Raw genomic sequence first — 11,567 nt, 5'->3', positions numbered from 1 at the left:
GGGAGGATGGAAGTTCTCACTTCCCTCTTTCTCTGTCGGTCTCTCTCTGGTGCACATGCCCTATAGCAAGAAACTATAAAAATAATAATAAAATAAAAAATTGAAAAGTACAGAAACAAAACTTTGTAAAGACTTTATTTAATGTGATGGGTGTGCTTGCCTTTTCATAAGTTCTTTCCAGTCAGGAACACATGAAGATAAAGCCACCCGCATGTCCGGTGCACTATTAAGCCTATTTCTTTTCTTTGTTTTTAATCGTGTCAAAATTGAAAATCCTAGTTCACACAAATAGGTAGATGTGAATGGTATTAGCAGCAATATACTCTTTCTACTTAGTAATGGAAATTCATCTTTAATCTTAATCCAAAATGCTGACAAACTCAATGTCTTGTAATAATTCTTCAGTGTGAATGATGAACTGAGATGCAATAATTCATTCTCTTCTTCAGGCATCAAGTTTAATTCTATTACTGATTCTGGGTTCTGAAAAGCAAATGGGTCTTTTATCCAAATATTTTCTTTTAATGATTCAAATTTTTCTTCTGGAAAGTAATAATTAAAGGTTTGAGACAAAGAAGTGAGATGCAACAATATCTCTAATTTTATTTCCTTTAAGCAGTCTTCATTAATAATGTTCTCTTCAATGTGTTGCAACAATGTTGGGAACATATAGTAGCTAGGGCAATTACTTTTAAGTCTTGTTTGCCACAATAGTAACATCTTTTGGAATCCTAGAATATGTTCAAGGTATTGAAATGTATCATTATTTTTCCTTTGTATTTTCAAATTTAACTCATCAAGAATGCTAAAAATATCACTTAAGTATGCCAATTTTGTTACCCAAATATTATCTTCAAAAATATTTGCCAGATAAGATTGCTTCTCAATAAGAAAAATGTAAATCTCATTCCTGAGTTCATATACTTTGCTCAATATTTTCCCTTGAGACAACCAACGAACTTCTGTATGAAACAGTAAGTGTGCATGGTTAACTCCAATCTCTGAACAAAATATTTCAAGAATTCTGTTGTTCAATGAGCTTCCTTTAATAAAATTAACAATTTTCACTGCAGTTTTCAATACATCAATTAGACTTGGTGGCATTTCTTTAGATACCAAAGCTTCTCGGTGAATAAAACAGTGATCCCAGAGAGCACAGTTATACGTTGCTTCTAACAATTTTTCAATAACTCTGCTATGCTTTCCAGTCATATTTGCTGCTCCATCACTTGAAATTCCTTTACAATTTCTCCAGCTTAATTTATATTGACCAACAATGCACTTTTCCAATTCAATAAATAAATCTAATCCAGTTATACGTGAACTCACATTTAAACAACATAAGAGATCCTCTACAAAATCATCTTTCCACACATATTTGATGTAAACCAAGAGTGCTGGACAACTTACAATATCACTGCTCTCATCGAGCTGGATTGCAAATTCTACACCAGAGCGTAGCCGTGAAATAAGCATTGCTTCTAAATGTTTTGCAATTGTACAGATTCGACGAGATATTGTATTATCACTAAGAGGTATAGTTCGTAGTTTGTCAGCTGATTTATCATCAAAAATTGTACGTACCATATCCATACAAGCTGGGAGGATAATTTTTTCAGCAGCTGTGTGGGCCATTTTCTCTTTTGCCACTCGATATGCGACTAAATATGATGATAACAAGGCTCTTTCATTCATAGATGTAGAACGACGAGGATATTGTGGTGATGGTTTTATGTTATTTTGTTCTCTTTGAAAATGGTCTGCCTCATACTCATATTCATCTTCCTCTTCCACCTTCACTATCACTATACCTTCCATCTCCTGGGGAGCTAAATCCATAGTATCACTTGACTCAGCAATCATTATTCAGGTCCAACGAACCGGCACACTGGATCAAATAGGGTCTGCTTGGCCAGGCTGTTTTTTGTGACCAGGAGGCTTTATAAGATAGGTTTTTGCTATCCTGCAGGACAGAAAAATTTAACAGCAGTATTAAAAAGCAACATTGTATTTGTTATTCTAATGATCTGTACAAACACTCATAAAGACAATTCAGTAAATCAAGTGGTGTGACATGATAAATGCTGGCTAAGTCATTCATGTTAGATTGTGTGCCAGGCAGATTTGATGCATTACATATACAGCTCACTTAATACCAACAGGAAGTGCACGTGGTAACCACGATTAATATTCCCATTTTACAAACAGAAAACAGAACTGAGGTGGTTAAGGGCGCTGGGCTCCCACATGGCAGACCATGGTTCAGGTCCTGTAGCTGGTGGCTTGCTTTCTCACTTTCCCTCTCTCTCTATCTCTCTCTGGTCAAATTGAAATAAATGAATAAATTTTTTTAAATGAAAGAATTCTTTTAAAAAAAGAATTATGTTATTTTTATTTTATCTTTATTTATGTATTTATTTTATTTTAATTTGACCAGAGGAACAGAGTGAGAGAGAGAGGGAAAGTGAGAAAGCGGTCCAGGACTTGAACCGTGGTTGGCCATGTGGGAGTGTCCAGTGCCTTAACCACCACATCACATGCTGGTCCCCAAAGTAAAATAATTCTTTTTTTTTTTCTTCTTTTGCTGGAGAGTTTTAGGCACATGTGCTCGCCAGAAAGACAGAGAGGGACAGACAGAAAGCGAGAAATCACCCCCAAGGGGGGATGAGAGAGAAACAGAAAGCGAGAAATCGCCTCCCAGGGGGGATGGCCACACTGCAGTCCCTTCTCCCCCATTCTCCTCTTGGGATATTGGGCACGCATGCACACACGCCCAGCATGAGTTTAAGCTACCCGGTCTGGGACCCAAACTGTGGTCGACTACATGGGAGTCCAGTGACATAGCCATTACGTTAACTGCTGGTCCCTAAAATAATTCTTAAAAAAAAAAAAAAAGAAAACCACCACAGAACTGAGAAAGATTAGAACATATGTCTAACAGCATATAATGTAGTAAAGCCAGTACTCAAACTCAAGTCTGAAGCCAGGGTCCTAAGTATGTTGCTACACTACCAACTCTGAAGTGATCTGGTCACTCTTTTTTTTTTTTTCTCTGTTAAATAATTATTTTATTTAGCTTTATTTATTTACTTAACCAGAAAGGAACAAAGTGAGAGAGGGAGAGGGAAAATGAGAAAGCAAGCTGCCAGGTCCAGGGCTGGACCTGGACAACAGTTAGCCATGTGGGAGTCCAATGCCCTTATCTACCATGCCACCTGCCAACTCCAAGCTGGTCACTTAAAAATGATCACCAAGGAGCCCACAGTAGGTGGCGTGGTGGTTGAAACATTGGACTCCTGCATAGCTAACCATGATTCTAGTCCCAGACCTGGTGGCTTGAAAGACACAGATGGATGTACATGCCCAAAATTTCAGAAGAATGGAAGAGAAGGAATTATGGTGTGGTCCACCCCCCAGGGGGTAATTTTTCACTTTCTTTCGGGTGATTTTTCACTTTCTTTCTCTCTGTCTCTCCAAGTGCACATGCCCTATAGCAAAAATCTCTCTTAAAAAAAAAAAAAGTGATCGAGACCAGCAGTTGTCGTAATGGCTATGTCGCTGGACTGCCATGTAGTCAACCGTGGTTCAAGTCCCCGACACGGTGGCTTAAACTCATACTGGGTATGTGTGTGTACATGCCCAAGATTGTGAGAAAAGAATGAAGAAGAGATTGTGGTGTGGCCATCCCCACCTGGGGGGTGATTTCTCGATTTCTGTCTCTCTGTCTTTCTAGCGAGCACACACACCCTATAGCAAAAACCTCTCAAAAAAAAAAAAAAAAAATCACCAAAGCAAGTGTACAAAATGATTCATTGGGGCACAGGAAAAAAAATAAAATTTGTGGGGCAAGCCAGTGGCATGGTTGTTAAGGTGGCTAGATCCCACATGGCCACTTTTGCAGCCTGAGTCCTAGATCTAATGGCTTGAGAAACACTCTGGGCACATATGCAGGCATGCCCAAAGTCCTGAGAGGAAACTAAAGAAGAGATTGTGATTGTGCCATGGCCACCCTCCCAAAGGGTGCTTTCTCATCATCATCCTCCCTCCATCTCTCTCTGGCAAGCACACGTGCCTTATATAACGTCCCTCCAAAAGAGAACTTGTATTTATATTTTAAAGATAAGAAATTAAGCTGTATAATTATTATAAGAATAGTAGAACAGTGGGCTGGCAGGTGGTGTGGTGGATAAGAGTGCTGGACTCCCACATGGCCGACTGCAGTTCAAGTCCCAGACCTGGTGGCTTCCTTTCTCACTTTTCCTCTCTCTCTTTCTCACTCTGTTCACTCTGTCCCTCTCTGGTCAAATTAAATAAATAAATAAATGAATAAATAAATAAAATAAAGTTAAATAAAATACTTCTTTAAAAAAAAGAATAGTAGAACAGTCACATTACATAGATATATATTCTCTGGAAGGAGAATGAAATTTCTTTTCTTCTTGTCATTTTTTAAAAATTTTATTTATTCATTCATTTTATTTTAACTTGACTAGAGAGAGACAAAGAGAGAAGGCAATGCCACCTGCTGTTCCTCTTTCTTGTTATTTTTTTAAAAAAATTTCCTACAAGACATGTGTGTTCACTGAAGAGAGACAAAGAAAGTGAGAAAGCACTCCCCAGAGCAATTTGCAGTACTGCAATTCCTTCTCCTCCATTCTCCACTCAAGATTTTGGGCACACACACACGCACACGCACACGCACACACACACACACACACACACAGAGGCCACAGTCAGGTGGGATCCAGCCATCCGAATCACCACTCTGCCAGCTGGTCCTGAAATATCTTTTTTTTTTTTTGAGAATGAAATTTCTATATACATGGGGTGGATGAAGGTACTCTCACTCACTTGTTTGCTTTTAGTACACTGTACTATTTTGCCATTTATGTGAACCCAGTGGATTTACAGATATTATCAGTTTTACTAAACGAATTGTCACATGTTAGTCACATGGCTTAATTGATTCCTGTAAAATAAAAATAGAACAACAGCTAGTGTGACAAGAAGGAATGGGCTGTGGCCAGCAGGCAGTTGGTGGTTGGGATGCTGGACTCTTACATGGCCAGCTGTGGTTTGGGTCCCAGATCTGGCAGCTTGCTTTCTCACTTTCCTTCTCTCTCTCTGGTGCATGTATGTACCCTGTTGCAGGTTAAAAAAAAAAAAAAAAGATAAATAATATTAGATAAATAAACTGTACCAAGAATAGCTAGGAAGAAGGATCCTCCAAGGATTCATTGCATTGACTAACTTTTTTCACTACTGGAAGCAAATGTAATTGTTATAAATCTTATTTTATTCTCTTATTAATTTTTCTGAGAATCACCAGAGAGATTGTCTCTCAAATCCCCTTTCTATTTCCATCTCTACACTCAGAATTCAGGCTCTCATTACCTCCAGCATAAATTACTACAGTGATCTATTATTTTTCTTAGCTCCAACTTCTACCTTTTCCAGATCAAGGACTGGACAGTACTGCCAAAACAGCTCTGATCATAGGACTCTCTCCCCTCAAAATTTAAACATTAAAAAAAAAAATTCAAAAGTAGCTATAACATGACACTCTTCAAATCTTTCCTCCTGTTTCATCATAGACTCCATCATGCTTGAGCCAAATTGGCCTCCTCACTGTTCAGCATGTGCTGGGACTTCCCACCTTCATCTCTTTGCCTGAAACAACCTCTCTCTCCAGCTCCATCCATCTCAAAATTCTACCCTTTCTTGAAATCCATTAAACTTTTCCTGATAGCTAATTTTCCTTTTTGTCTCATCATATCACATTTACGTTCTCTTTGTCATTTGTGTCACTATTTTATAATTTTTTTTTTTTTGGCTAAAGGGGCATGTGCATTCACCAGAGAGACGAAAGAAAAAGAAAGTAAGAAAGCATCCTGCCCAAGGGGGATGACCATGTTGCAATCCCTTCTCCATCCTCTATTCTCTTGGGATTTCAGGTATGCACACCCACACCCACACAGTAGGTCACACGGGGTCCACTCACCTTAAACATTATGCTATGTAGCTGGCTCCATTTGTATCGCTCTTAATCCTTATTTTCCAATTATTATATTTTCTTTACTAAATTCCCTTCTTTTTCACTGATACTGTTCCTGAAAATTCCATTCTGTCTCAGGTAGCTGAAGAAAACTGAGGAAAAGAATCTTGGGTTCTTTTTGGTCATGTGGGTTAAGGTTTTAAATGCAGGGAAGGAGGGTACCAGTAGGTGGCATAATGGCTATACTGCTGGACTCCCACGTAGTTAACCCCAGCCTGAGTCCCGGGCCCAGCAGCTTAAAACTCACGCCAGGCACATATGTGTGTGTGTCCAAGATCCCAAGAGGTGAATGGAGGAGAAGGGACTGTGGCGTGGCCATCCCCCCAGGGCGGTAATTTCTTGCTTTCAGTCTTTCTGTCTTTCTTTGTCTCTCCATTGAGTGCACGCACGTTATAGCAAAAATCTCTCATAAAATAAAATAAAGGCAGGGAAGGGGAAATAACATACTCCCAGAGGGACTTGCAGGTAGTGTGATAAGGTTAAGGTGTTGGACTCCCACATGGCCGACCACGGTTTGTGTTCCATATCTGGCAGTTTGAAAAACACACCAGGTGCGTGTGGGTGCATGCCCAAAATCCAGAGAGGAGAATGGAAAAGAAGAGACTGCAGAGGGTCCATCCCTCCTGGGAGTATTTCTTACTTTTACTCTGTCTCTTTTCAGCAAGTACATACTCCCTATGGCAAAAATCTAATCAATCAAACAAAAAAAAGTCCCAGAACTCCTCTTTTCTTGTAGAAGTATGAATCAAAATGAAGGCTCTCCAAGGAAGAAGTGAAACAAAGAGAAATAGCTATAGTCAGAAGGACAGTCATCCCTCCCTGACCTGGGCAGGCTCTTACGGAGTATATTCTAGCCCCAACTCAGGGGAAACGACAATTGAAAGACTTGGTTTTACCTTACATTTCTAATGATTTCACCACCTAGTCCTCTCTTAATTTTAGAGTCTGTCTTTTACTGGTGTAGTATGTGATATTTTGATAGCTCTTACCCTGACATTTAATTTTTTTTAAATAATTATTTAATTTTATTATTATTGTTAATTTGCAGGGCGTGCGTGCTCAACAGACACACACACAAAGCCAGAGAGGGAATGGAGTTCAATGCCTTAACCACCACGCCACCTGCTGGTCTAAAATTTAATTGCCTTATTGAAATAGACTATACATTAATAATAAAAACTGTCTCTCAGTGGCCATCCACGGCCAGCAGGAGTCGTGGTGATTAAGGGCGCTGAGATCACACATAGTCAACCACGGTTTGAGTCCTGGACCTGGCAGTCTGCTTTCTTATTTTCCTTCTCACTCTGTCTTTCTCTGGTCAAGTTTAAAAGAATAAATAAATGAAGTAGAATAAAATAATTCTAAAAAAAGAGAAAAGACTCTCTCAAGCTGCCTTGAACTGTGATCCACCACGTGGAAGTTGAGGGGCTTAACCACAATAACACCTGCTGGCCCCACAACTAGGAGATATTTAAAAAAAACATGTTCAGGGACCAGCAGATGGCATAATGGTTATGTCAATGGACTCCCACATAATGGAATGTGGTTCAAGTCCTGGATCTGGCAACTTAAAACTCACACTGGGCACAGTGTGTGTGGTGCCCAAGATCCCAGGAGGAGAATAGAGGAGAAGGGATTGTGGCATGGCCATCCCCGCAAGGGGTGAATTCTCACTCTGTCTTTATCTCTCTGGTGAGTGCACGCGCCCTTTAGCAAAACTCTCAAAAAATATTTTGTTCAATGGCCAGCTCTATATCACAATGGTTAAGCACTGTGCATTGGAAACTGGACCTTGCATGGTAATCACGGTTAGAATCCTGATCCCATTTGTTTGAAAAACACACCAGGCATGTGTTCATGCATGCCCAAAACCTTGATGGGTTGGAGAAATGGAGGAAAAAGGACTGCGGCCTGACTACACCCCACTCAGCAGTGCTCTTTCTTTCTCTGGCAAGCCTATCTACTCAGTGGCAATAATAAAAAAATTAATCTTTTTCAGATGGATACAACATTTCGACTTTTTCTACTCATTTGTAGAAAGTTTAGCAAATTCATTTTAGGCCTAGTATTTAAACACTGGGAAAGGCATATCATTTATAAATTAAGAGATTTTACTACATCAAAACAGTCGGATTACTTACAAAACATATGAATAAGAACAGGAGGGATCCAGCCTCTGCTGTGGTATTTAAGGTGGTTGGATCTCATGTGACCAACTGAGTAGTTTGAGTCCCAAACCCAGAGCTTTGAGAAACACACCAGGTGTGTGTGTGTGTGTGCATGAGTGCCCCAAATCCTGAAATGAGGGAGAGATGGAGGAGAGGTTTGCAGAGTGACTATTCCTAACAAGGTGTGATTTCTCACTTTCTCTTTCTCCAGTGAGTCCAAGAGTGCTCTGGCAAAATTAAAACAAAACAAAACAAAACCAAAAACAAATAAATTACGTATATAAAGGCAAGTTAAATAAATGTCTCCTTTTTTACTTACTTGTGTAAACCCATTTTTCTGTCAAATAGTAAGGTTTCATCAGTCTGCTTATTCCACATTCATTTACTGATTGCTTATGGTCTACTTAGCAATGGCCTATACAATGTTCTTTGGTCCTCTGTCACTCAGCTTCTCTCAACAGGTAGTCTTTCAACATACTGGTGGTACAGCAGAAAATGTAGGTGGGGCATTAGGTAGTTAGGCATTGGCCTGAGTTTTTCACAGCCAAATTCGGCCTATCACTGAATTTCAAAATTGGAGGAGCACTTGAGATCATCTATTTTATTTTACTTAGGGCAAATTTAGGACTTGCTGAGTCTATGTGTTTTGTCCCAGATCATCCAGCTAATCAGTGGTAGAGACTACATCTGAACCACCCTGGTAACCAACTTAATGTTCCAAAGCACTTTCCATTGTACCACCCACACACTCCCTTCATCACTTACTCCTCCAAGTCAAGCAGTTATTTTCTATAACTGAAAAATCCATCTAATGCCCCCAAATCACTCATTTAAAAAGCCCTGGGGGAGGGGGAGGTAGCAGTTGCCCTGGTGGTTAAGGCACTGGATTCCCATATGCCGACCACAGTTGGGAGTACTGGGTGTGGTAGCCTGAAAATCACGCCTGTGTGCCTATGTGTGCGCCCAAAAGCCTGGGGGATTTCTTACTTTCCCTCTCTGTCTCTCTCTGTCAGGCACACGCTTCCTGTGGCAACCTAGAAAATAAATACATAAAAAATTAAAACAATAAAAAGCCCTCAGAAAGTTCTGAAACTGAAAGGAAAAGGGTGAAGCATTTATATGTTCTCCTACTGCATTACAATCACTTCTTTATTCTGTAACATTCACTCTTCAGTCATCATCACTTACGGTGGTGGATTTGGGAGTAAACAGATGGTTTGCAGACATCTATAAGGTTTATATGCCTTTCCACTAAAAAAGGGTGAGGGAGAGGAGTGAGGGAGAGAAAGAAAAATTAGAGAGAAAGGAGGTGATGGAACTTGGTATCCTCTAAAGCCTTTGGAATTTTTCTCCGGGTCCCTAGAAACCCAGAAAAAAAGCTTTCACCAGAGGGAAAACAATAGGGGACGATCGCAGAGCACAGAAATTAGACTAGGTTCTCTGCGTCCACGACTTTTCGGAGGTGAAAACCGAGGCCCTGGGAGCCGCGAAGGGCATGCAAGCTGCCTCTCTGCGGTCCTAGAAGCAGCTCATCCTATTCGGGAAACCATAACTTGGTTTCCTTCCCGTCTAGATCCCGAATGTCTCTGCAGGGATACAGCGCTTCCCGCCGCCTAGCCTAGGCTGGGACCCTCCACCCCCTTCGGGGACAGTGGAGTGGGCGATGCGGAAAACAGCCGTAGACATCCATCTGTCCCCGCCCATCTTACCCGGCCGGACCCAGGTCTCACCGGAAAAGTCTGGGGTGCTGGGATAGAAAAGGGATGTGACTGGAAGCTCCAAGGGCGCTGGACTCTATCCCAGGCCCTCCGGTCGCCAGAGCCCAGAGACAGCGACACAAAAGCCGGAAGTGCGGCAACACCCGCCGTCTGCGACTGCGTTGCGCTTTGGGGTCCTCTCTAGGACCACGGGAGGACTTTGAGTTTCTGTTCCCGCTTAGCTGGGCTCTAACCTCTGGCTTTGGGAATCTGCCCCTCACACTGTCCAGGGTCGGAGGGGTGAGAAGCGGGGACGGGTTAGGGTCTCTTGATACTGTTCTGTTTAGGTACTTACAAGTGTCTCTCTCTTTTTTTGTGTGTGGCTACAGGGAGTGGTGCACTGTGAGAGGGAAAGTGAGAAAAGTCCCCTTGGGGTGATGACCACACCACAGTCCCTTCTCCATTCTCCTCTCTGGATTTTGGGCAGGTACGCACTGCGCCTAGTGTGATTTTCAAGCGCTAGATCCTGGACTGGAACTGTGAGGACCATGTGGGAATCCAGCACCTTCATCACCAGGCTGCTGGCCTCTCATCTTTTTTGAAAACTTATTTATTTCTTTCATGAGAGGGAAAGCTGAGCACTGAGACCCCCAACAGTGTTATTACACTGGGATCCACTCCCCACCTCAGCCAGGCTGGATTGCACCAATCGCATGTTCAGGGAGGTTCCGGACATGAACCCAACACCTTCCCATGTGGCTCCAGCATTATAGAATTTTGCCAGGGGCCGGTCCCTATTTTTCCTACTGATGGCAGTAATAACTGTAACTATTCAAACAATAGTAATACCTAGTGATTATGTGCCTGTGGCAGAGGAACTGAAACATGGCTGTAGAGGAAGATCAATGATGAATGGTCTCACAAATTGAAGTGGTAGCATCTCTCAGGACCCTGGTTGTGTGTTAACAGTTTTGAATGGACATTATTTTCAAATATGTGATGTATGGGCAAAAGATGTCCTTAGCAACTCTGGTAAGTTGTAAGATTCTGAGTTTGGTTAATATTTCCAGAGTTTTCAGAGTTATAATAATGAGATTATTATGGTAAATTGAATTTGAGGCATTTTTGTTGTCAGTGTTATCACAGTAACTATGAATTCAAGTATTACTTCCTGAGTAGGTCAAGCACAACTTTGCCTTGAATAAAACAGTAACTGATACTTTGATAGGCTGTGATGATTCTTAAATTTCAATAATGGGACGAGCAGGTGGTGTTGTAGTTAAAGGCGCTGGACTCCCACATGGCCAATGGCGGTTTGAGTCATGGACCTGGTGGCTTGCTTTCTCATTTTCTCTCGTCTCTCTGTGGTCGGATTTTAAAAAGTAATAATAATAATAATAATAATAAGTTAAATTCAATAAATAATTCTTTTTTGAGAGGGAGATTTTTGCTCTAGGGTGTGTGCACTCACTCGAGACATAGAGACAGAAAGCGAGAAATCATCTCCTAGGGGGATGGCCACGCCTCAATCCCTTCTTCTCCATTCTCTCAGGATCTTGAGCACGCACACATATGCACCTGGCCTGTTTTATGCTGCCACGTCTGGAACTTGAACCACAGTCGGCTACCTTGGAGGCCACTAATGGA

The 11,567-nt window shown here is 41.3% G+C and overlaps 1 protein-coding gene across 14 annotated transcripts; it reads right to left on the bottom strand.

Moving 5' to 3' along the window:
* Positions 1 to 118: 118 nt before the first annotated feature.
* ZBED8L (ZBED8 like) lies at positions 119 to 10,083 on the bottom strand. 14 transcript variants are annotated; one of them, XM_027772495.1, is made up of 6 exons: positions 9,954 to 10,083; positions 9,412 to 9,474; positions 9,211 to 9,257; positions 8,543 to 8,700; positions 6,002 to 6,147; positions 119 to 1,963 (listed from the first exon to the last, which is right to left on the bottom strand). In XM_027772495.1, the coding sequence occupies exon 6, from the start codon at positions 1,861 to 1,863 to the stop codon at positions 139 to 141; it is 1,725 nt and encodes a 574-aa protein (XP_027628296.1). In that variant the 5' UTR covers positions 1,864 to 1,963; positions 6,002 to 6,147; positions 8,543 to 8,700; positions 9,211 to 9,257; positions 9,412 to 9,474; positions 9,954 to 10,083; the 3' UTR covers positions 119 to 138. The 14 variants fall into 14 exon arrangements, with proteins under 14 accessions (XP_027628296.1, XP_027628295.1, XP_027628297.1 ...); XM_027772494.1 differs by having other exon boundaries at positions 8,543 to 9,257; XM_027772496.1 differs by lacking the exon at positions 9,211 to 9,257.
* Between the last annotated feature and the right edge of the window lie 1,484 nt (positions 10,084 to 11,567).

This window comes from Tupaia chinensis, unplaced genomic scaffold (genome assembly GCF_000334495.1).
Source record: "Tupaia chinensis unplaced genomic scaffold, TupChi_1.0 Scaffold000279_1, whole genome shotgun sequence".
Classification (NCBI taxonomy): Eukaryota; Metazoa; Chordata; class Mammalia; order Scandentia; family Tupaiidae; genus Tupaia; species Tupaia belangeri.
Note: the sequence above shows the minus strand (reverse complement) of the source record. Positions and strands in the feature narration are given on the sequence as shown.

Bases quoted from the DNA above. Each gene is read 5' to 3' on its own strand.
- ZBED8L (XM_006150146.2), bottom strand. From the start codon at position 1,863: ATGATTGCTGAGTCAAGTGATACTATGGATTTAGCTCCCCAGGAGATG.